Source organism: Girardinichthys multiradiatus, chromosome 6 (assembly GCF_021462225.1).
Source record: "Girardinichthys multiradiatus isolate DD_20200921_A chromosome 6, DD_fGirMul_XY1, whole genome shotgun sequence".
Classification (NCBI taxonomy): domain Eukaryota; kingdom Metazoa; phylum Chordata; class Actinopteri; order Cyprinodontiformes; family Goodeidae; genus Girardinichthys; species Girardinichthys multiradiatus.
Genome location: NC_061799.1, coordinates 42805140 through 42831376, shown reverse-complemented (window position 1 = coordinate 42831376; position 26237 = coordinate 42805140). Strand labels below are relative to the sequence as shown.

Genomic DNA, 26237 nt, shown 5'->3' with positions numbered 1-26237 from the left:
AATCAGATACGAGCAGCACAGAGATATAAGCACCTAACATATACAGCTTACATAGACACATAAACTCATACATAGACACATATACATATTTTTGGTACTAATGGAACCTGATAATTCTGGAACCTCATAAAACACTAAAAAGTTTGTGTCCACTGTTTGTCTCATTTTGCACACGATATTTGAATTGCACCTGGGTTGTAGATCGTTTTTTCGCACACAACCCAGTTTGCATTTTATACACGACACCTTTTGAAGATCAGGCCTATGTGTATATTTATAAACACTGACAGGTTGAACTGATGCTGCCCCCTTGTGGCATGAGTTAGTATTAAACCAGTAGTAAGTTTCTATTTGTGAAAAATCCCAAAGTGCTCATTTTATATTTACAGAAAACACAAAGTTACATCAACCAAATGAAATTACATGTGTGTCACAAAAGGCTGAAGTTTATCAGGAGTGTCTCATGTGATGCTGGAGAAGATGAGATCTTTGGTTTCACCTTCAGTTATCAAGAACACACTCCTTACATGAACTGAGGAGAAAAATCTCATTACAGTGAAGTTTGAAAAATTATTTTTGAAATTCTTCTGAGATGCATCAACAAAACAAAACCTGAATTAACTTTGAGAAAATAATAAAATGGAGACAAGAAGTTTTACAGAGGAAATATTTCACAAACTCTTGATTGTAAACAAGGAGAAAAAGGTTAGATTTACAGCTCTGCTGCTTATTCTGCAGGATGTAGAAACTTGATCTTCCTCCCTCTTCTTCCTGTGTCCAACCACAGCTTGTAGCTGGGTGGAATCAACATCTGCTGAAAGCTGATTGGCTGCAGCCTCTCTGCACTGACACGTGATTTGTAGATCAGAGCTTAAACTTGTTTCTGTTTTCAGAAAGTGAAACTCACAAAGTCACTGAGACTGAGAGGAGAAATGGAGCAGAATCAGCTGGACAGAGAAACCTTCTCCTGTTCGATCTGTCTGGATCTACTGAAGGATCCAGTGACTATTCCCTGTGGACACAGTTACTGTATGAACTGTATTAGAAGCTTCTGGGATGAGAAGGAGGAGAAGAAAAGCTACCACTGTCCTCAGTGCAGGCAGACCTTTACACCAAGGCCCGTTCTGAAGAAAAGCTCCATGTTAGCAGCTTTAGTGGAGCAGCTGAAGAAGACTGGACTCCAACCTTCTCCTGCTGATCACTGCTATGCTGGACCTGAAGATGTGGCCTGTGATTTCTGCACTGGAAGAAAACTGAAAGCCATCAAGTCCTGTTTATTCTGTCTGGCCTCTTACTGTGAGAAACACCTTCAGCCTCAATATGATTCAGCTACATTTAAGAAACACAAGCTGGTGGAGCCCTCCAAAAACCTCCAGGAGAACATCTGCTCTCGTCATGATGAGGTGATGAAGATGTTCCGTCGTACTGATCAGAAGTGTATCTGTTATCTCTGCTCTGTGGATGAACATAAAGGCCACGACACAGTCTCAGCTGCAGCAGAAAGGACTGAGAGGCAGAGAGAGCTGGAGGTGAGACGAGAAGAAATCCAGCAGAGAATCCAGGAGAGAGAATCAGAATCAGCTTTATTGCCAAGTTCGTACATACAAACAAGGAATTTGACTCCGGTACACTTTGCTCTTTGGTTTTGTTTTTGTATTACAGAATATACAAATTTACATTGTACAATATACACATATATAAATAATATATAAATAAAAAGGTGCATTTGCAACATCTGTATGCTGTTGTTTTGTACTCTATTAAATGTTCAACAGAGAAACAGCCTGGGGGAAGAAACTGTCTCTGTGGCGGCTGGTTTTAGCGAACAGAGCTCTGTAGCGCCACCTGAAGGTAAAACTCTAAACAGTTTATGTGCAGGGTGTGTGGGGTCTGCAGAGATTTTAGCAGCTCTTTTCCTGACCCTAGACCTTTATAAGTCCTGGATGGAGGGAAGGTCAGTTCTGATTATTCTCTCTGCATTCCTGATTATTTGTTGCAGTCTGGACTTGTCCTGTTTTGTGGATGAACCAAACCACACTGAGATGGATGAAGACAGGACAGATTGAATGATGGCAGTGTAGAAGATGACCAGCAGCTCCTGTGGAAGGTTGAACTTCTTGAGTTGCCTCAGGAAGTACAGTCTCTGCTGGGCCTTCTTTCGAACAGTGTCTATGTGTGAAGACCATCTCAGGTCCTCAGAGATGGTGGTTCCTAAGAACCTGAAGTGGTCCACGGCCGATACAGTGTTGTTGAGGATGGTGAGGGGGGTGTATGGGGGTGGTGTTCTCCGAACGTCCACCACCATTTCCACAGTCTTGAGTGGGTTCAGTTCAAGGTAGTTCTGACCGCACCAGTGTACCAGCCGATCCACCTGCTGTCTGTATGCAGACTCATCACCTTCCTGGATCAGTCCAATGACAGTGGTGTCGTCTGCAAACTTAAGGAGTTTCATGGACGAGTCCGGTGAGGTGCAGTCATTTGTGTACAGGAAGAAGAGGAGTGGGGATAGAACACCCCCCTGGGGGGCACCAGTACTTATTGATCTGGATCGGGAGAAGATGCTCCCCAGTCTCACCTGCTGCTGTCGGTCTGTCAGGAAGCTGTTGATCCACTGAAAGGTGGAGGCTGGGACGTTGAGCTGGGTGAGCTTCTGGTGGAGGATGTCTGGTATGATGGTGTTGAAGGCCGAGCTGAAGTCTACAAACAGGATCCTGGCGTACGTCCCTGGGTGGTCGAGGTGTTGCAGGATGAAGTGTAGACCTAAGTTAACAGCATCATCTGCCAACATGTTTGCTCAGTAAGCAAATTGCAGGGGGTCCAGCAGGGGGCCTGTGATGTCTTTCAGGTGCTTCAACACCAGCCGCTCAAAGGATTTCATGACCACAGACGTCAGGACTACAGGCCTGTAGTCATTTAATCCTAGGATGGTGGGTTTCTTGGGAACCGGGATGATGGTGGATCGTTTGAGGCAGGAGGGGACCTCACATTTCTCCAGTGACTTGTTGAAGATCCGGGTGAAGATTGGAGCGAGTTGATTTGCACAGGCCTTCAGACATGATGGGGAGACGTTATCAAGTCCTCCAGCTTTCTTTGTTTTCATGCGCTGAATGAGCCTGTTTACTTCTTCCTCGGAGATCTTTAGTGCCGGCAGAGGATCTGAAGGTAGGGGGTTGGTAGCTTTGTGGCAAGAACTTGTTCCTGAATGGGATGTGGAGGAGATGATTTGAGTGGCTTCTTGTCATGTCTGCACTAGAGGGTGACACGGGAGTGGATTTTCTCTCCTGTCCCATCCCGCTCCCACAGAAAAATGTCTTGTCCCATCCCAATCCCAGGCCAGCATAAAAATAAAATCCTGTCCCATCCCACTCCTGGTAAATTGACTCCCAATCCTGTGCCACTCCCATTTTTGTTTTCTTCATTTAGTCTTTTGGCAATTTCTTTGAAGGACCAGTTAGGACCCGTGGGACTCCCGAAAAAATGTCAGCCTCTATTCTGCAGTAGAAGCCATTCAGACGGTTGGCCAGGAGACGACTCTGTTCAGGATGAGTGGGGGGGCTTCTATAGGCAGTAAGGTTTCTCAGACCGGTCCATACCCCTGAAGTGTCACCAGTAGAAAGGCTGTTCTTAAGCTTCTCACTGTAGCTTCTCTTGGCTGCTTTGATCTCCTTTGTTAGTCTGTTCCTGGCCTGCTGTGAGCTTCTTCCTTTTCCGTGCGCAGATTCCTGAGAAAGATGTGAAACTGCTTCAACAGGAGGTGGAGGCCATCAATCGCTCTGCTGATAAAACAGTGGAGCAGTGACTTTAGTGGAGCAGCTGAAGAAGACTGGACTCCAAGCTGCTCCTGCTGATCACTGCTATGCTGGACCTGAAGATGTGGCCTGTGATTTCTGCACTGGAAGAAAACTGAAAGCTATCAAGTCCTGTTTAGTCTGTCTGGCCTCTTACTGTGAGAAACACCTTCAGCCTCATTATGATTCAGCTACATTTAAGAAACACAAGCTGGTGGAGCCCTCCAAGAACTTCCAGGAGAACATCTGCTCTCGTCATGATGAAGTGATGAAGATGTTCTGCCGTACTGATCAGAAGTGTATCTGTTATCTCTGCTCTGTGGATGAACATAAAGGTCACGACACAGTCTCAGCTGCAGCAGAAAGGACTGAGAGGCAGAGAGAGCTGGAGGTGAGACGAGAAGAAATCCAGCAGAGAATCCAGGACAGAGAGAAAGATGTGAAGCTGCTTCAACAGGAGGTGGAGGCCATCAATCACTCTGCTGATAAAACAGTGGAGGACAGTGAGAAGATCTTCACTGAGCTGATCCGTCTCATCCAGAAAAGAAGCTCTGATGTGAAGCAGCAGATCAGATCCCAGCAGGAAACTGAAGTGAGTCGAGTCAAAGAGCTTCAGGAGAAGCTGGAGCAGGAGATCACTGAGCTGAAGAGGAAAGACGCTGAGCTGAAGCAGCTCTCAAACACAGAAGATCACAACCAGTTTCTCCACAACTACCCCTCACTGTCAGCACTCAGTGAGTCTACACACTCATCCAGCATCAGTATCCGTCCTCTGAGATACTTTGAGGATGTAACAGCAGCTGTGTCAGAGCTCAGAGATAAACTACAGGACATCCTGAGAGACACATGGACAAACATCTCACTGACCCTCACTGAGGTGGAGGTTTTACTGTCAGAACCAGAACCAAAGAGCAGAGCTGGATTCTTAAAATATTCATGTGAAATCACACTGGATCCAAACACAGCAAACACACAACTGTTACTATCAGAGGAGAACAGGAAGGTGACAATGATGGATCAACATCAGTCTTATTCTAGACACCCAGACAGATTCACTAAAAATTCTCAGGTTCTGAGTAGAGAGAGTCTGACTGGATGTTGTTACTGGGAGGTGGAGAGGAGAGGGTTTCTAGTTTCTGTAGCAGTCGCATACAAGAACATCAGCAGAGCAGGAAAAGGGATTGAATGTGGATTTGGATGTAATGACAAATCTCGGGCTTTTTGAAAAAAATGGTAATTCATTTTGGTACAACAATACCAAAACCTGTATCTCAGGTCCTGGTTCCTCCAGAGTAGGAGTGTACCTGGATCACAGAGCAGGTCTTCTGTCCTTCTACAGCGTCTCTGAAACCATGACTCTCCTCCACAGAGTCCAGACCACATTCACTCAGCCGCTACATGCTGGAGTTTGAGTTAGGAGCCCTGGAAGTTCTGCAGAGTTCTGTAAACTCAAATAAACAGAATCACTTAAATATTCAATGAGTTTGGTTCAGATTATTTTCTTGATCATTGTTGTTTTATGTCTAAACTGCACAGGAATCAATAGTCAGAGATTGTCAGCACTTGTTTTTCTTCAGATTTGATGTTCTGGTTCTGTTGAATTTGTTCATTTCTCAACATTGTTCTCTAAAGCAGCTAATCAGAACCAGAATATTTGCTGTTTTTCCCTCCTTGTTGCTTTTAGCAGCAAAGACTGTGAACTCAGTAATAAAATGACAAATGATTCCCAGGTTGAAGAAGTGAAACCAGTTCTTTGATCACCTTCTTGTTTGAACACATTTTGTTGAGTCCTGACTCACAGGAGACAACAGATATTGTCTCATTGTGGACTTGAGCTGATTTCATGTCTTGTTGATTTTTAGGAGGAGAAACTTCACAATAAAGCTGTCATGTTGATTCACTGTTTAGCTCTGTTGGTGATGGCATACTGCCCCCTACAGGAAGGTTGTGTTGTTACATGACATGGAGTCCAGGAAGTGTTTATTATTGCTTCATTATTATTAGTTATATACAGGGTGGGCCATTTATATGGATAAACCTTAATAAAATGGGAATGGTTGGTCATAATAACTTCCTGTTTGTGGCACATTAGTATATGTGAGGGGAAAACTTTTCAAGATGGGTGGTGACCATGGTGGCCATTTTGAAGTCGGCCATTTTGAATCCAACTTTTGTTTTTCCAATAGGAAGAGGGTCATGTGACATATCAAACTTACGGAAAAATTCACAAGAAAAACAGTGGTGTGCTTCGTTTTAACATAACTTTATTCTTTCATGAGTTATTTACAAGTTTCTGACTTATAAAATGTGTTCAATGTGCTGCCCATTGTGTTGGATTGTCAATGCAACCCTCTTCTCCCACTCTTCACACACTGATAGCAACACCGCAGGAGAAATGCTAGCACAGGCTTCCTAGTATCCGTAGTCTCAGGTACTGCACATCTCGTATCTTCACAACATAGACAATTGCCTTCAGATGACCCCAAAAATAAAAGTCTAAGGGGGTCAGATCGGGAGACATTGGGGGCCATTCAACTGGCCCACGATGACCAATCCACTTTCCAGGAAACTGTTCATCTAGGAATGCTCGGACCTGACACCTATAATGTGGTGGTGCACCATCTTGCTGGAAAAACTCAGGGAACGTGCCAGCTTTGGTGCATAAAGAGGGAAACACATCATCGTGTTGCAATTTCGCATATCCAGTGGCCTTGAGGTTTCCATTGATGAAGAATGGCCCCACTATCTTTGTACACCATATACCACACCATACCATCAATTGTTTGGTTCCGACAGTCTTGGAGGGATCTATCCAATGTGGGTTAGTGTCAGACCAATAGCGGTGGTTTTGTTTGTTAACGTCACCATTCACATAAACGTTTGCCACACCACTGAACAAAATCTTCAGCGTAAACTGAGGGTCTTGTTCCAACTTTTGTTTTGCCCATTCTGCCAATTCAGTGCGCCGATCTGGGTCATCCTCGTTGAGATGCTGCAGTAGCTGGAGTTTGTAAGGGTGCCATTTGTGAGTAGCTAATATCCGCCGAAGGGATGTTCAACTAATGCCACTCTCCAGTGACATGCGGCGAGTGCTACGCTGTGGGCTCTTGCTGAATGAAGCTAGGACAACCACTGATGTTTCTTCATTAGTGACAGATTTCATGCGTCCACATTTTGGCAAATCCAACACTGAACCAGTTTCACGAAACTTAGCAAGCAGTTTGCGAACTGTAGCATGGGAGATGGGTGGTCTCGTAGGCTGCCTTGCATTAAAATCTGCAGCAATGACCCGGTTACTGCGTTCAACAGATATCAACACAATTTCTATCCGCTCCACACGTGTTAACCTCGGCAACATGTCAATGGCTGTAAACAAAAAGAAACTTGTAAATAACTCATGAAAGAATAAAGTTATGTTAAAGCAAGCACACCATTGTTTTACTTGTGAAATTCCCAATAAGTTTGATGTGTCACATGACCCTCTTCCTATTGAAGAAACAAATGTTGGATTCAAAATGGCCGACTTCAAAATGGCCACCACTCACATATACTAATGTGCCACAAACAGGAAGTTAATATGACCAACCATTCCCATTTTATTAAGGTTTATCCATATAAATGGCCCACCCTGTAGAATAAATCTGTGTTTTTAATCACTGTAAATAAAATTCTTGTTTGATTATTTTTGTGTTCTGAATCATGAAGATGGAAGAAAGAGGCTCAGTGTTGGTAGAACATGCAGTGGAGTGCAGTGAAACCTGCTGAAAGTGTCTGTGAGGAGGAAAACGTTCCAGGAAAGCTCCAACATTCCCACACGAACAGACAGCTGTTCATTTTCTTCATGTCATTTAAAGCAGGGATGTCCAACAGCAGCCAGGTGGACACGTCTGAAACATCTCAGCTAGAAACCACACTGTGTTGATGCTCTTTGACCTTTTGGCTCCATTAGTTCAGTGAAAAATGACAATGCAGCCGTTCAACATATTTTTATTTCAAACATAAAATTTAAAGGATGTTCAGCAGCAAAAACTGTAAGAAAGACAGAAAAATAATGTGAATTTATGGTATTTTTATGAAAGAGGCATTAAAGATATTCACTGTAAATTTGACCTAAATTTAATATTGTTGAGGTACATTAATGTGTTTTCAACAAATAAAGATCTAAAGTATTAAAGTAAGGTTTCTGGATTCAGGGCAATTTACTGTATCTGTTCCACTGATTCACTTTCTTCAGTTTTTTTATCATCATTTTTATAAACATTTTTAGCTTTAATTTATTCCAGATTTTTGTATGACCCAAACAGTTTGAAACTCAGAGAAGGTTAAACTTTCAATTTCCTTTTTGAGCAGCACTGCAGGGATTTCAGTTAATTTCAACCTGATTTTTGCTGGTTTTTTATTCTAATTCTGTTTATTTTGAACTATTTTTGCTGTTGGAAACAGTTCTTTGTTTCAGTTTGCAGACAGCAGCAGTAAAATGTGACTGAATATTGTTGAGAATTAAAATCATTTAGTTTCATACTATGTGTTTGCATGTGTATTCATAAAACTGAAATATATCATGTATAGAAGCTTAGTATGTTATATTTTCTGTTGTTCACTAGATGGCACTGTAGGCTCAGGTATATGAGCCAAGAGTTAACAGGTAGTAGGCAGGTGTTGAACCCAGAAGGGCATACAAGTTTTTGACCGCTATGGCGGAGTCTGTTAAGAATGCTGTTGTCGTGTATTTTAGAGTTACAAGGATTTGTACACTGATTACCAGTTGGGATGAATAAATAGTGAACCTGCAATCCAAAAGGATCTTTGGTATCGACTTTTTACACGCATCAGGTGGGAAAACAACAGGTCTAACGATTAGCCGCCTAGCGCGTCATAAGAAGCATCCAAGAATCAACACTTCAGTACAGTACTAGGCTGGCTGGTATACTGTCAAAAACTTGCCTTTTTCTTATGAGCAGACAAACTGAAATCACAGCTGCCTTGGTAAAGCATCAACAGTCTATGACTCTCCCACCACGTGACATTCCTGTGTTTGATGGCGATCCTCTGCAGTACAGAGCCTTTATTAAAGCCTTTGAACAAGGAGTTGAAATCAAAGCAACTAAAGCGGACAGTCTATACTACCTGGAGCAGTTTACTAGAGGCCAACCTCGTGAGTTGGTGCATAGCTGTCAGCATATGCATCCAGATCATGGTTATACTGTAGCAAAAACTTTGTTACAAGAACACTTTGGAAACCCTTACAAAGTTTCAACTGCATATATTAACAAGGCCATGTCCTGGCCAACAATAAGAGCTGAGGACATAAGGGCACTACAAAGTTATTCAGTATTTTTGCGTGGTTGCTGTAATGTAATGGATGAGCTGGAGTACATGCAGGAGCTGGACATGCCTGTGAATATAAGAGCAATCTTCACAAAGCTACCATATAAGTTACGAGAGTGCTGGAGGAGCAAAGCTTATGACATAATGGAAACAACTGGATATAGGGCAGGATTTAGTGATATGGTTGCATTCATCGAGCGACAGGTCAAGATTTTATCAGACCCTTTTTTCGGTGATTTACAAGACTACAGTTCCAGTACAACTTCCCTCAGTCGTCAAAGGCCCCAGTCTGTAGCTAAGATTAAGGGAAATGTAGTGGCCAGTACTGTAGCATCTGTGAGTGCGTCTGGAGAGGTCGAACAGCCATATTCTGCAGCTAGAGGAAGTGATAGCTGCTGTGTTTTTTGTTCATAAGCTCACTCACTTGAAGAATGTAAACAATTCGGAAGAAAACTGCATAAGGACAAAGTGTTTTTGTTAAGGAGAAAGGGTCTGTGTTTGGCTGTCTGCAGTGGGGTCATATCAGCAGGAATTGTGAAGCACGGTTAACGTCTGAGATTTGCAATGAAACCCATCCAACTGCGCTACATATAAGAAGACAAGCAACTTCTCCTGAGTGTGAAATAGGAACTCCAGAGCCTCTGGAAATTGTGAATGCAGCATGCGGCCATACAGGAGCTGGTAAGGGTCGTGGAATGCTGTCAGTGCTTCCTGTAAAGATTAAAGCAATGAAAGGGCAATGTGTTAGCGACTGTCAAACAAAGTCGCTGAGCAGCTGAATAGGGGAATCCTTGTTGACGCGCCAGCTTATCAAAACGCAATCCAAGATGCAGTTAAGATGGTTTTATTTTGTCGACATTGTCAATATCCAAGGTAGAACAGTATCCAAAGCAGCATAAAAATTGATCCGTAGGATTAAACAGTGATTAAGGACAAAAAACGTATTAGCTTAAGGCGGTCAGCAAAAAAAGGTAGACCTCCCCTATCACCGACTCACTAAAATCACCCAAGCCCAACAGGTGATCTACAATCACTAATAGCACCACGTGATCCCACGCTACACCTATCCACAACACAATGTATCATACAAACATATGCCTTCTTGGATCCAGGCAGCACCGGAACATTTGGTTCTGAAAGGCTGATGCATCAACTGAATCTCACTGGAAAGCGAACACATGTCCTTCAAACAATGGGTCAATCTAAGATAAGTCCAGCATTTTCGCTAGGTAATCTTGAGGTGGCTGGTCTGGAAAGTAATACATTCTATCCTCTGCCAGAAGTTATTACACAAAGACAAATGCCTGTCACCAAGGATGATATTGTAACATCTGAAGATCTAATAAGGTAGCCATACTTGTCAAGGATTCACATGCCATCCATACACGCTGAGGTTGATTTGTTGATTGGTACTAATGCTCCCAGGTTATTGGAACCTTAGGAGGTCATTAACAGCAAAGACAATGGTCCATATGCAGTCAGAACTGTGCTTGGCTGGGTGGTTAATGGGCCATTAGATAGCAAAAGTGCTCAGGAAGTCTCATCTGTAACCGTGAACAGAATCTCAGTGAGCAAGCTGGAGGAACTTCTCAAGACCCAGTATAACCGGGATTTCTGTGAAGGACCAACCAACAAACAGGAAATGTCTAGAGAAGATCAAAGGTTTCTCAATATTATGGAAACATCTGCAGTAATACAGGAAGGAAAGTACTGGTTGAACCTGCCCTTCAAAAGGATGGATGTCTGTTTACCAAACAACCTCACTGTAGCCAAACAGCGAATACAAAGACTCAGGAAAAGATTCAAATTCAATCAGCACTTTCAACAGGAGTATGTGGAGTATATGAACAACATCATCTCGTGCAGGTATGCAGAACGTATACCGGAGCATTTCTTACAATGTGACAATGGAAAAATCTGATATATTCCCCACCATGGGGTTTATCATCCCAGAAAAGGATATTTATGTGTGGTGTTTGTCTGTGCTGCAGCATTTAAAGGAGTGTCTCTGAATAGTGAGTTGCTCCCAGGCCACAATCTCACTAACACCCTGCTGGGTGTTCTTATAAAGTTCAAACAAGAGTCAATAAATATCATGGGAGACACAAAAGCTATGTTTCATCAGGTGCGGGTGCCAGAAGAGGACAGAGACTTCCTTCGCTTTCTCTGGTGGCCAGATGGAGATACTACACAGGAACCAGTGCCCTATAAGATGATGGTGCATTTATTTGGAGCTGTTTCCTCGCCCAGCTGTGCAGCTTATGCCTTAAGGAGAACCGCCCAAGACAATCAGAATCAGAGGTCATAAAACCGGCATACAGAACTTTTATGTTGATGATTGCCTGAAAATTGCAGGAACAGAAGAAGAAGTTATCCATTTGATACAGGATCTTGTTGCTCAGTGTGAAAAGGGAGGTTTTACATTGGAAAAATGGATAAGCAACAGTTGTGTTGTTCTGCAGTCCATCTCAGAGGAGCAGAGAGGTAAAGATTTGAAGATGCTGGATCTGGATATTGATAAGCTTCCAATGGAACGAGCTCTGGGTCTGCATTAGTGTGTAGAGACTGATGTTTTCCAGTTTAAGATGAGGCTGAAACAACAGGCTCTGAGAAGACGTGGAATGTTATCTGTGAACAGCTCTGTTTATGACCCTTTGGGTTTCTTGGCACCAGTGACATTACAGGGAAAAATTATACTGCAGGAATTATGTAAAAGAGGATGTAACTGGGATGATGCATTGCCACAAGATGTTTTACGTCAATGGAAAGGGTGGTTGGAGGAGCTGATGTCGCTAGCTACGTTTAGTGTGAACCGCTGCATAAAACCTGTGGGATTTGGAGCCATAAAGCATGCACAACTACACAATTTTTCAGATGCCAGTGAAGCTGGTTATGGGACCGTCATTTAACTTCGTATGATAAACTATGAAAATGTGATTCATGTTGCTTTCCTCATGGGGAAGGCTAGAATAACACCACTTAAGGTCGTCACCATTCCAAGGCTTGAACTGGAGGCAGCTGTTTTAGCTGTGAAGGTTGATGCTATGGTCAAATGGGAGCTGAATATGCACCTGGAAAAGTCAATGTTCTGGACTGATAGCACATCTGTGTTAAAGTACATCAATAATGAAAACAGACGCTTTCACACATTTGTGGCAAATAGAGTTGCGACCATCAGAGATTTGTCTGAACCTACTCAGTGGAAACATATCAGCTCAAAAGAAAATCCGGCTGATTATGTGTCTAGAGGGTTAAAGGTTTCAGATTCCATGAAAACCAGAGCATGGTTGGAAGGACCAGAATTCTTGTGGAAAAAAGATTAAAAGTGGCCTAAAGGGTTGATTGACGTAACTTTGGACGTTTGAGACAAAGAGGTCAGGAAGGAAGCTGCAGTCAACACGATTAACTTCGACACTCCTGCACCTACTGACCAGCTTATTGTACATTTTTCAGGCTGGAGAAGGCTTAAAAAAGCAGTGGCCTGGTACCTGAGACTAAAGTGTGCGTTGAAAGAGAAATATTGAAGGAGAAAACAACTAGATTTTTCGCTGGATAAGAAACCAGTTGTTCACCAAATGAACACCAGAAGGCGCCAAAGGACCATCAATATCCCAAAACCTAGAAGTCTGACATTGGCAGAGCTGCAGAGAGCAGTTATTTATCATTTCGTACTCCCAGCGGCAAAGGTTCCAGCATGAGATTACGGCTCACAAAACTCTAAAGTGAGCCGCCTGAGTCCCATCTATGTGTTGGATCCTGTGTTAGAAGATGAAATTTTGAGAGTCGGAGGCAGGCTTCATAAAAGTGCAATGCCAGAAGAAGCTAAGCACCCGATAATCCTTGCTAAAGAACAACACATCTCCTAATTAATCATCAAATATTATTAACCTCAAACTCTTGGACATGCAGGACGAGCTTACACACTGTCTGTTGTAAGGAGAAGGTTCTGGATTACTAAAGGGAGTTCTGCTGTGAGAAAAGTTATTGGCGAGTGCAGCATCTGCAGGCGGTACCAGAGTCAATCCTTGGTGCAGAAAATGGCTGACTTACCTGTCGCAAGGATTGTCCCAGACCATCCCCCATTTTTTAATACTGGGGTTGATTATTTTGGGCCAATTGAAGTTAAAAGAGGAAGAACATACTGCAGAAGATATGATGTTCTGTTTACCTGTATGGCAAGTCGAGCCATTCATTTGAAAGCAGCAGCTACACTTGACACAGATTCCTGCATCAATGCAATGAGGCGGTTCGTTAGCCGAAGAGGACAAGTGAAACACTTATGGTCTGACAATGGAACAAACTTTGTTGGTGCGGAGAGAGAACTGAAAGAAGCCCTTGTCAAACTGGACCAGGACAAAATAAGGTCATTCTTGGCACATGTAGAAATTAAGTGGGTTTTTAATCCCATTTTGTTGGTGTTTGGGAGAGAATGATTCGCCTAGTGAGAAGGGTGCTCAATTCAGTGTTGTGTCAACAAACCCTTGATGATGATGGGCTAAATACAGACTTGTGTGAAGCTGAAGCCATTTAAAATGATCGTCCTATTACAACTCTTTCAGATGATCCATCTTAAGATGGCGCCGCAGATGGTCGCCTCGGCGTGTTGGTGCGCATTGTTTTGTTTTGTTTTTTGCTTTAAAACGGTCTTCTGTGATGGTACCCGGAGCTCTCTCACCAGAGAAGAACTCATGAACATCAGGGCTGCTACACCAGAGGAGTTATTTCCAACTTTTCTACCTACTGCTCTGGAATATTTGGACATTCTGGTCAAAGGTGCGCTCACCTTAGTTCACTCGGTGAAACGCCGGAAGAGATGGAAACGGGCTGGGGTGCTGGTACGTCTTCGCCAGCGTGGACTACGAACACCGTTACCTGGAATATTTCTCTCTAACTCACTTCCCAACAAAATGGAGGAACTACAACTGTTGTTGGGGAAAAACAAGGACTTTTATTCATCGGCAGTTTTGTGCTTCACGGAGACGTGGCTGTGTGGATTAATACCGGACTCTGCGCTGCAGCTGGCAGGATTCCAGCTCTACAGAGCGGACAGAGACACGGAACTCTCCGGCAAAGTGAAAGGTGGAGGAATCTGTTTTTACCTCAACAGTGGTTGGTGCAACGACGTGACAGTGATTCAGCAGCACTGTTCTCCAGACCTGGAAGCCTTCATCTTAAACTGTAAGCCTTTCTATTCCCCCCGTGAGTTCACTTCGTTCATCCTGGTCGGTGTTTACATCCCGCCGCAAGCTAACGTGCAGGTCGCACAGCGCATGCTCGCCGACCAGATACTGAGTGTGGAGCGGACCAACCCGGACTCCTTAGTTATCGTCGTTGGCGACTTTAACAAAGGTAATCTCACCCACGAACTCCCCAAATATAGACAGTTTATAAAATGTCCGACCAGAGAGGACATCATTCTGGATCACTGTTACACCACCATCAGAGACGCTTATCACGCCGTCCCACGTGCTGCACTGGGCCAATCCGACCACATCATGGTCCACCTGATTCCTGCATACAGGCAGAAACTAAAGCTCTGCAAACCTGTTGTGAGGACGACAAGGAAGTGGAGCAGTGAGGCTGTGGAGAATCTCCAGGCGTGTTTAGGCTGTACAGACTGGGATGTGTTCAGGACTACTACCAACAGTCTGGACGAGTACACAGAGGCTGTGACTTCCTACATCAGCTTCTGTGAGGACAGCTGTGTACCATCATACACCAGGGTGAGTTACAACAACGACAAACCCTGGTTCACAGCTAAACTCAGAAGGTTAAGACTGGATAAGGAAGAGGCCTTCAGGAGTGGGAACAAAGACATATACAGAGAGGCTAAGTACAAGTTTGGCAAGGCAGTGAAAGAGGCCAAACGACTGTACTCTGAGAAGCTCCAAAACCAGTTCTCAGCCAACGACTCTGCGTCTGTCTGGAAAGGGCTCAAGCAAATCACCAACTACAAGCCGAAAGCCCCCCACTCCATCAACGACCGACGCCTCGCCAACGACCTGAACGAGTTCTACTGCCGCTTTGAAAGACAAAGGGACAGTCCTGCAACCATCTCCCACGACGCCCCCCAACAGCTGCAGCCACAATCCACCACCCCCATCTCTCCAACCTCAAGAGGGGCCTTGGCACCTCCAACCCCCACCCTGAAGTTCCCCCCCACCAGCCCCCTACCCACGCCGAGGACGGCTCTTTCCATCCAGGAGAGGGACGTCAACAAACTCTTCAGGAGACAGAACCCCCGGAAAGCTGCTGGTCCGGATTCTGTCTCACCAGCCAGCCTGAAGCACTGCGCTGATCAGCTGTCTCCAGTCTTCACAGACATTTTTAACACCTCACTGGAGACATGTCATGTGCCAGCCTGCTTCAAGTCCTCCACCATCGTCCCTGTTCCCAAGAAGCCAAGGACCACAGGGCTTAATGACTTCAGACCCGTCGCCCTGACCTCTGTGGTGATGAAGTCCTTTGAGCGCCTTGTGCTCTCACACCTAAAAGACATCACCGACCCCCTCCTGGACCCCCTGCAGTTTGCCTACAGAGCCAACAGGTCTGTAGATGATGCAGTCAACTTAGCCCTTCACTTCATCCTCCGGCACCTGGACTCCACAGGAACCTACGCCAGGATCCTGTTTGTGGATTTCAGCTCTGCCTTCAACACCATCGTCCCAGTTCTGCTACAGGAGAAGCTCTCCCAGCTGAGTGTGCCCGACTCCACCTGCAGGTGGATCACTGACTTCCTGTCTGACAGGAAGCAGCGCGTGAGGCTGGGGAAGCACGTCTCTGACTCCCTGACCATCAGCACCGGTTCCCCCCAAGGCTGTGTTCTCTCTCCTCTGCTCTTCTCCCTGTACACCAACAGCTGCACCTCCAGTCACCAGTCTGTCAAGCTTCTGAAGTTTGCGGACGACACCACCCTGATCGGACTCATCTCTGATGGTGATGAGTCCGCGTACAGATGGGAGGTGGACCATCTGTTGCACTGGTGCAGCCAGAACAACCTTGAGCTCAACGCTCTAAAGACAGTGGAGATGGTTGTGAACTTCAGGCAGAACCCAGCCCCACCTGCCCCCATCACCCTCTGTGACTCCACAATTGACACTGTGGAATCTTTCCGCTTCCTGGGAACCATCATCTCCCAGGATCTCAAGTGGGAGCCAAACATCAGGTCCCTCATCAAGAAAGCCCAGCAGAGGATGTTCTTCCTGCGGCAGCTGAAGAAATTCAACCTGCCAAAGACTATGATGGTGCACTTCTACACAGCCATCATTGAGTCCATCCTCACCTCCTCCATCACCATCTGGTACGCCGCTGCTACAGCCAAGGATAAGGGCAGGCTGCAGCGTGTCATTCGGTCTGCTGAGAAGGTGATTGGCTGCAGTCTACTGTCGCTCCAGGAACTGTACACCTCCAGGACCCTGAAGCGGGCAGGGAAGATTCTGGCTGATCCCTCCCACCCCGGTCACAGACTCTTTGAAACTCTCCCCTCTGGCAGGAGGCTGCGGTCCATCCGGACCAAAACCTCACGCCACAAGAACAGTTTTTTCCCATCTGCCACCAGCCTGGTTAACAAAGCCCGGAAACCACCCTGACACTGTCCCTTTCCCCCACACCCCCCCTTTTTTTGCTGACAGGACACCTGTAACCTGTAACTCTATGCGTTACATTAACGCTCAGCATGGACTCCTGCTTTACTTGCACAATGATCACCTGCACTGTTGTATTGCTCTTGCATCTTATACTGCTCTATATTTACTCTCACTCACTTAAAACTGTGCAAATATATTTATATTATATTGTAGATATGTTTATACTGTTTAATTTGTATTGTGTTGCACCGACTACGCCAAAACAAATTCCTTGTATGTCCAAAAACGTACTTGGCAATAAAGCTTTTCTGATTCTGATTCTGATTCTGACTTGGAGCCACACGTCTAATCATTTGCTCATGCTTAGAGGAAAACCATAATTTCCCCTTCAGTACAGTACTAGGCTGGCTGGTATAAGGAGTTTTAGTTATGCTTTTGATAGAAAAAAAACCTTAACATTACCCTCTAGTATTATAACACAATGAGTCTGCATTATTCAAGGTTAAAGCTTGCAGCTGTTTTCTGTCTGTATCGTGGGAAGCCGGCAGTGTATTAGGGAGGTGTGCTACTCCTCTCTGTGCTGGTCGAAACTTCTGATAATTATTCCACCCTGAAGATTCCTGAAGACGTGTGGGAAACAATTCTTTATTAAATGATGAAATGTATCTCTGTTTCTTTGATACTGTTTCTGGGGAGACATCCACTGATAGAATGATTGTGTATGTAACTGAAAAAAAGGTGCTGCATAGCAGCGTGGGGTTTAAAATGTATTGTAACACAGCCCCCAGTGAGACAACACACAGACGTTTCCAGGTACCCATGTAAGTGTGATGTCTCCCTCTCTGAATTCAGATTGGTTTTAATAAACTTGTGGAAACGTACAACTGATCTCTGACTGAGGATTGTCCTTTGGGGTGTCAAATTAAAAGAGTCGATGAGAGGTGAGGAGTAATGTAAGAGTTAACGGACGGCCAGGGAAGTTTTCCTACCTCGACAGTAGTGTAGTAGTTAAAATTTAGCTCCTCCATCTTTGCTATCTGGGTTTGATTCCCAGATAGAGAACATATTTTTTGTCTATCTTAGGAAAAATAAATAAATCACAAGGAGACTTCACCCGGTTAAATAAAGACCATTATTATAAGCATTATAAGTCTAAGTAACATAAGTAAATTCACATCACAACTACCTTTCCTTTTGACCCAGCCATGGTATCAAAAATACAAATTAAGATTCAATTCAAAAATACTTTATTAATTGAATTTGAGATTAAGATCATATCGACACCCTTTTCAGAATATATTGGCATCACAAACACCATTCATTTATCTAGTCAATTTAAAGCTTTATACAAAAAAATCATGTCATTATAATCATTCTGCCTATTTTACATTTATTGTCCACTTGTTGGCGCAGTAAAGCAAATGAAGCATGTTAATGCCTCGGCTCATTAATCGAATAATTGGGTGGAAAGCCTCAGTGCTTCAAGAGGCTTCATCTCACCATCACTACATCCCACTTGGTGTCAGGCCAAGCAACACAAAACCAAGAAATGACTCTCCCTGTCTCTACTCCTGTTCCCTCTTATCTTCTTCCCCACTGGTGAGTTCAATTACTGATCATCAACTCCTCTGCAGCAACAGCCCTTGTTCACCACAATAAACTTGGTGCACGTTTTTCACTAGTGGCAGTGTGGACCGATGCTACCACCTTGTGGCAGAAACCGGTATTAAACCAGCAGTAAGTTTCTGTTTCTGAAAAAAAATCCCAAAGTGCTCAGTTTATATTTACAGAAAACACAAAGTTACATCAATCAGATGAAAATACATGTGTGTCACAAAAGGCTGAAGTTTATCAGGAGTGTCTCATGTGATGCTGGAGAAGATGAGATCTTTGGTTTCACCTTCAGTTATCAAGAACACTCTCCTTACATGAACTGAAGAGAAACATTTTACTACAGTGAAGTTTGAAATATGATTTTTGAAATTCTTCTGAGATGCATCAACAAAACAAAACCTAAATTAACTTTAAGAAAATAATAAAATGGGGACAAGAAGTTTTACAGAGGAAATATTTAACAAACTCTTGATTGTAAACAAGGAGAAAAAGGTTAGATTTATAGCTCTGCTGCTTATTCTGCAGGATGTAGAAACTTGATTACCATCCCTCTCCTTCCTGCTCTCAAACACACCTTGAAGTTGGGTGGAACCAACATCTTCTGAAGGCTGATTGGCTGCAGCCTCTCTACACTGACACATGATTCATAGATCAGAGCTAAAACCTGTTTCTGTTTTCAGGAACTGAAACTCACAAAGTCACTGAGACTGAGAGGAGAAATGGAGCAGAATCAGCTGGACAGAGAAACCTTCTCCTGTTCGATCTGTCTGGATCTACTGAAGGATCCAGTGACTATTCCCTGTGGACACAGTTACTGTAGGAACTGTATTAAAACACACTGGGATGAAGAGGATCAGAAAGGAATCCACAGCTGTCCTCAGTGCAGGGAGAGCTTTACACCAAGGCCCGTTCTGAAGAAAAGCTCCATGTTAGCAGCTTTAGTGGAGCAGCTGAAGAAGACTGGACTCCAAGCTTCTCCTGCTGATCACTGCTATGCTGGACCTGAAGATGTGGCCTGTGATTTCTGCACTGGAAGAAAACTGAAAGCCATCAAGTCCTGTTTAGTCTGTCTGGCCTCTTACTGTGAGAAACATCTTCAGCCTCATTATGATTCAGCTACATTTAAGAAACACAAGCTGGTGGAGCCCTCCAAGAACCTCCATGAGAACATCTGCTCTCGTCATGATGAGGTGATGAAGATGTTCTGTCGTACTGATCAGAAGTGTATCTGTTATCTCTGCTCTGTGGATGAACATAAAGGTCACGACACAGTCTCAGCTGCAGCAGAAAGGACTGAGAGGCAGAGAGAGCTGGAGGTGAGACGAGAAGAAATCCAGCAGAGAATCCAGGACAGAGAGAAAGATGTGAAGCTGCTTCAACAGGAGGTGGAGGCCATCAATCACTCTGCTGATAAAACAGTGGAGGACAGTGAGAAGATCTTCACTGAGCTGATCCGTCTCATCCAGAAAAGAAGCTCTGATGTGAAGCAGCAGATCAGATCCCAGCAGGAAACTGAAGTGAGTCCAGTCAAAGAGCTTCAGGAGAAGCTGGAGCAGGAGATCACTGAGCTGAAGAGGAAAGACGCTGAGCTGAAGCAGCTCTCAAACACAGAGGATCACAACCAGTTTCTCCACAACTACCCCTCACTGTCAGCACTCAGTGAGTCTACACACTCATCCAGCATCAATATCCGTCCTCTGAGATACTTTGAGGATGTGACAGCAGCTGTGTCAGAGCTCAGAGATAAACTACAGGACATCCTGAGAGACACATGGACAAACATCTCACTGACCCTCACTGAGGTGGAGGTTTTACTGTCAGAACCAGAACCAAAGAGCAGAGCTGGATTCTTAAAATATTCATGTGAAATCACACTGGATCCAAACACAGCAAACACATGGTTGTTACTATCAGAGGAGAACAGGAAGGTGACAATGATGGATCAACATCAGTCTTATTCTAGTCATCCAGACAGATTCACTAAAAATTCTCAGGTTCTGAGTAGAGAGAGTCTGACTGGACGTTGTTACTGGGAGGTGGAGTGGAGAGGGTCATTAGTTTATGTAGCAGTCGCATACAAGAACATCAGCAGAGCAGGAAGTGAGAATGAATGTGGATTTGGATATAATGAAAAATCTTGGGCATTAAGATGTTACCAAAACGGTTCTAGGTTTGGTCACAACGACATCTGGACCTCCATCTCAGGTCCTGGTTCCTCCAGAGTAGGAGTGTACCTGGATCACAGAGCAGGTCTTCTGTCCTTCTACAGCGTCTCTGAAACCATGACTCTCCTCCACAGAGTCCAGAACACATTCACTCAGCCGCTACATGCTGGACTTTTGGTTGGTTATCCAAGTTCTGCAGAGTTCTGTAAACTCAAATAGACAGAATCCACTGAAGGTTCAGTGAGTTTGATTCTGATTTAATTCTCCAACAGATTATTTTCTTGATCATTGTTGTTTTATGTCTAAACTTAACAGGAATCAATAGTCAGAGATTGTCAGCACTTGTTTTTCTTCAGATTTGATGTTCTGGTTCTGTTGAATTTGTTAATTTCTCAACATTGTTCTCTAAAACAGCTGATCAGAACCAGAATATTTGCTGTTTTTCCCTCCTTGTTGCTTTTAGCAGCAAAGACTGTAAACTCAGTAATAAAATGACAAATGATTCCCAGGTTGAAGAAGTGAAACCAGTTCTTTGATCACCTTCTTGTTTGAACACATTTTGTTGAGTCCTGACTCACAGGAGACAACAGATATTGTCTCATTGTGGACTTGAGCTGATTTCATGTCTTGTTGATTTTTAGGAGGAGAAACTTCACAATAAAGCTGTCATGTTTCTTCACTGTTTAACTCTGTTGGTGATGGCATACTGCCCCCTACAGGAAGGTTGTGTTGTTACATGACATGGAGTCCAGGAAGTGTTTATTATTGCTTCATTATTATTAGTTATATAGAATAAATCTGTGTTTTTAATCACTGTAAATAAAGTTATTGTTTGATTATTTTTGTGTTTGTGTGTTTCGTGTTCTGTAAATCTAAAAGCTTCAGTTTGTGGATCCAGACCTCCAGGAGCTCCTCACACTTCATATATCTGTTCAACTCCTCATGTTCCAGCCTGAACTGTTTCCATTTCTACAAATCCAACTAGTCCACAGTTGTTCTGGGAGGAAAACCAATCAAAAAGCAGCAAGTCAGAAAGAAATAACACAGATGGTTTATTTTTATTCCAGCAGCAGATGCTTGTGCCTCGTTAACCAGCTATAATCCACTAATCTGGGCTCATTGTTTTAGGTCTGAGCTGTTGTGTTTGTTGTTCTACATGGAGCACACAGAACACTGTTAACATCAAGCAGCCTCAGTTTCTCAAGGCTTCAAGGTCCCAGACGGCCGATGCTCAGTGAGAGAGACTGATGGTGTGAAAGGCGTGGCCCAACATTCAGTTCAAACATCTGAATCATGAAGATGGAAGAAAGAGGCTCAGTGATTGTTTTTTCACACTAAAAAAACAATCATAGGAATCATCTTAACTATAGTAGAACTTCAGACATAAACATGATTTAAACTAAACAATGATAACTTACATACATTTTTCCAACAATTCCCTCCTGTTTATTATTGATTAGTTTAATATCACATCCATGTATACACTTCCAAAAAGCTTTATGCATAAACCTCATTAAACATTAAACTATTGTTAAGTTTAGTGACTTCTCTTCCAAAATGTCATCATAGTTCTGGTCCTTGTCCAGAAGTTGGTAATGTTGGGACAACATTGTACCAACAATTCCTCCAACCATCCTTAATATCATTGCTCTAATACAGGGAACAACGCACAGAGTAAAAAGGCAGAACAACAATAACACAGCGATGACAGGGGTCATGATTTTCAAAAGCAGTTGCCACCACGGTCCTGAAGTAAGCCACAAAAAAGGCTTCATCTGCTGGGATGGACATCCTGCTGCATACCCCTTTTCATTTCATTTAACTGGCGTATAGCATCGCTCACTCTGTGTCCGTCTTCGCCGTTGGTCTCATCAGGGATGTAGGTGCAGCAGGTCTCGTTCAGGAGAGCACAAACTCCCCCACAAACTCTGATTCTACCCCTCCCCCTACTTACTGGTCCTGCATAAAATATGTCATCTTCAGCATAGAAGGTATCAGTAGGGGGTTGTTTTTTCTTTCCACTGACCACCTTCTCAGCAAGCATTGCTCAGTTCTGCCAACTTCTAACCGAGCAGGTGGGTAGATCAATGTTATGTTTTGTGACCCAGTTATGAATCTCAGGTAAAGCATTTGCCTGGAGGGCTTTTTTTAACTGCTGTTGAAAAGGTCATCAGTATTATCATGTTGCAGTCCACTATTCCTTTTAAACACTTCTACCATTGTTATTTTGTACTCAATGATTGGTTCTTCTATTTTCTGTTTAGTCTAGTTAATGATGGTACGATCTGCTCTCTATCTAAACTTTCTTCCAACATTTTCCCACAACACCACAAGTCGTGGATTATCTGTTCCACTGGTGCTAAGGGTTCAGGGCTGTCGCAGCTGCAGCAGCGCCCTGGGGTGGTGGCTGCCTGACCCCCTGACCCTTAGTACACAACTGCATTATCTTCTTCTCTGGCTTCTGCTATATAAACCTCCTTGTGTTATGATTCTGGCCCGTCTGCCTGCTCTGCTCTGCTCTCATCCATGCAATCAACTCATCTGCTTCACCTGTCTGCTGCTGCGCTGCAGCGTAATCAACCTCATGCCACACACCTGTGGAGCTGCAGTTATATACAGGCCTCTGACAGGCAGATGGTGCCAGATTGTGGAGTAATTGTAATGATAAAAATGGACAAGTTATAGAAGAATGAATGGAAATAAAAAATCTAGTATGTATTAATGATGGGAGGGGAACAAGAATCAATGTAAGAACAGGGATGGAATCAGTTATTGATTTAACAATGGTTTCAAATGGTTTAGCTGGTAGTTGTGAGTGGGGCATTGATAAAAAATCAACAATAGGTAGTGATCATTATCCCATTACAATAAGAGTAGGATTAACTTTAAATAATAAGAATATAAATGTCAATAAAAAACTAAATTTTAATAAGGCAGGCTGGACTAAATTTAGATACTTGAGTCAAATAAACTTAGAGAAAGTAGATATGAGAATGGATATAAATGATGTAAATTTAAAAGTTTGTAAGGTAATCATGGAAGCAGCAGATAATTCTATAAAGAAAGCAGGGTGTAAAAGTAATAAGAAAATGGTACCATGGTGGACAAATGAATGTAAAGAAGCAAGTAAGTTAAGAAATAAAGCATTTAAGGTACTAAAAGGAAATCCAATTTATAAGAATTTAATTGATTATAAAAGAAAGCAAGCAATAGTAAGGAGAACTATTAAGAAGGTAAAAAGAGAATATTGGAGACATTTCTGTAGCACAATAGGGAAAGAAACAAAAATAGAAAACATTTGGAAAATAATTAAAAGAATGAATGGCATAAAGAGAGAGTTTGAATATCCTATATTAAAAATAAATAATATAAATATAGTAAAAGATGAAGATAAAGTTGAAATATTGGCAAGAATATTTAGTAAAATTAACAGTTAAAATAATATTAGTGAAGAGGGAAGAAAAGGAAGAGAAAATACAAAAGTTATATATAAAGATGTATTACAGAATGATGAAGAAACAAATAATCTGTTAAATGTTGAATTTACAAAAGCTGAATCAAATTATGCAGTTAGGAAGACAAAAAAATACAGCACCAGGTAAAGATCAAATTTGGTACAGAATGATAAGGCAACTTGGTGGAAAATGGAAAGATATAATATTACAATTATATAATAAAATATGGGAGGAGGGAAAATTACCACTGAGCTGGAAGGAATCAATTATAGTACCAATAGCTAAACCAGGAAAAGATAAATCAAATCCAGGAAATTATAGACCAATAGCCTTAACATCAAATCTATGTAAAATAATGGAAAAAATGATTAATAGTAGACTAGTATATTATTTAAATAATAAAGGATATATGTCAAAGTATCAAAGTGGTTTTAGAAAAGGGAGGAGTACTAATGATCCAATGCTATGCTTAGAGCATGAAATTAGAAGAGCACAGGTAAATAAAGAAAGTGTAGTGGCAGTATTTTTTGATATAGAAAAAGCATATGATATGATGTGGGTGGAAGGATTATTAATTAAATTACAAATACTGGGCATTAAAGGGAAAATATTTAAATGGATCAAATACTTTTTAACAAATAGGAAAATACAAGTTAGAATTGGGGAAGTGATCTCAGGAAAATATATAGTAGAAAATGGAACTCCACAGGGGAGTATTATAAGTCCGTTATTGTTTTCAATTATGATAAATGATGTATTTAAAGATATTGGAAAAGTAATGGGATGTTCACTTTTTGCAGACGATGGAGCTGTTTGGAAAAGAGGAAGAAATGTAGATTTCATTGTAAAGAAATTACAAGAGGTTATTATTGAAATAGAGAAATGGGCGTTACAATGGGGATTTAAGTTTTCAGTTGAAAAAACCAAAGTAATGATATTTAATAAGAAAAAAATAAACAAGGAAATAAAATTTTTATCATATAACCAAGAATTAGAGCAAGTAAAGTATATAAATTTTTTAGGATTATGGTTTGATGAAAAACTAAAATGGAATATACATATTCAAAAAGTTGTTGATAAATGTAAGAACATTTTAAATATTATGAGATGCTTGGCTGGCAGTGACTGGGGAGCAGATAGGAAATCACTAAAACAGATTTACACAGGAATGATAAGATCTAACATAGACTTTGGTTGTATAGTTTACGGTTCAGCAGCTAAAACACATCTGGTTAAATTAGATATTATCCAACATCAGGCATTAAGATTATGTACTGGAGCATTTAAAACTACACCAACAGCAGCAATAGAAATAGAAATGGGAGAAATGCCGTTAGAGTTAAGAAGAATAAAACTAGAAATAAATTATTGGTTAAATTTACAAGGTAATAACTTGGATCATCCAATTTGGGAAATTTTAAATCCATGTTGGGAAAAAGAAAAGAAAGAAATGAAGAGTTTTGGATGGACAATTGAAAATAAAGTAAAAGAATTTAAAATGATTGATTTAGAAATTAGTCAAACATCACTAATATCAATTATACCACCATGGATTCTACCAGAAGCAACAGTAGATATGTCAATAATGGAAAAGAAGCAAGATAAATCTTCCATAGTAGATAGTTATTCAGTATAGATACATTTAAATAATTATTATAGATATATTCAAATATATACAGATGCATCAAAAATAAATGGAAAAGTAGGAATAGCTTTTGTAGTACCAGAATTCAATCTAAAAATAGGAAAACGAATTACAGACGGCTTATCAGTATACACAGGAGAAATATTGGCTATATTATTAGCTTTACAATGGGTAGAATATATAAAACCATTAAAAACAGTCATTTGCTCAGATTTAAGCTCTGCATTATTAAGTTTAAAATATAACCAATGAAGGAAAAACAGGAATATGGTTTTATAAAATTCAGAAGATAGTAGGAGAAAGAAGAAATGGAAGACGAAATAGAAAGGAGGAAAGAGTGATAACAAGGTTGAGATTTGGGCATACAGGACTTAATTATACACTTTTTAAAATTCAAAAGCATGATACTGGTAAATGTGATTACTGTGGAAAATATGAAACAATAGAACATGTTATATTAGAATGTCATAAATATGAAAGAGAAAGAAGATATATGAGAAGAGAGTTTGAAGGTATTAAGGAAAAGGTTAATTTATTAGATATTTTGAGGAAGAATTTAGGGAGTAAACATGTACAAATAGTGATTCGTTTTTTAAAGAAAACTAAATTATTTCATAGAATTTGATATAGTAGATAAAATTGTGAAAGTATGGAGG

The 26237-nt window shown here is 41.9% G+C and overlaps 1 protein-coding gene and 1 pseudogene across 1 annotated transcript; both read left to right on the top strand.

Annotated features, from left to right (window-relative positions):
• The first annotated feature begins 917 nt into the window (after positions 1 to 917).
• LOC124870328 lies at positions 918 to 5267 on the top strand (annotated as a pseudogene).
• A 13732-nt stretch (positions 5268 to 18999) lies between these two features.
• LOC124870327 (tripartite motif-containing protein 16-like) lies at positions 19000 to 21320 on the top strand. Its single transcript, XM_047368948.1, has one exon. It carries the CDS (start codon positions 19036 to 19038, stop codon positions 20698 to 20700), a length of 1665 nt encoding a protein of 554 aa, XP_047224904.1. The 5' UTR covers positions 19000 to 19035; the 3' UTR covers positions 20701 to 21320.
• Positions 21321 to 26237: the final 4917 nt, after the last annotated feature.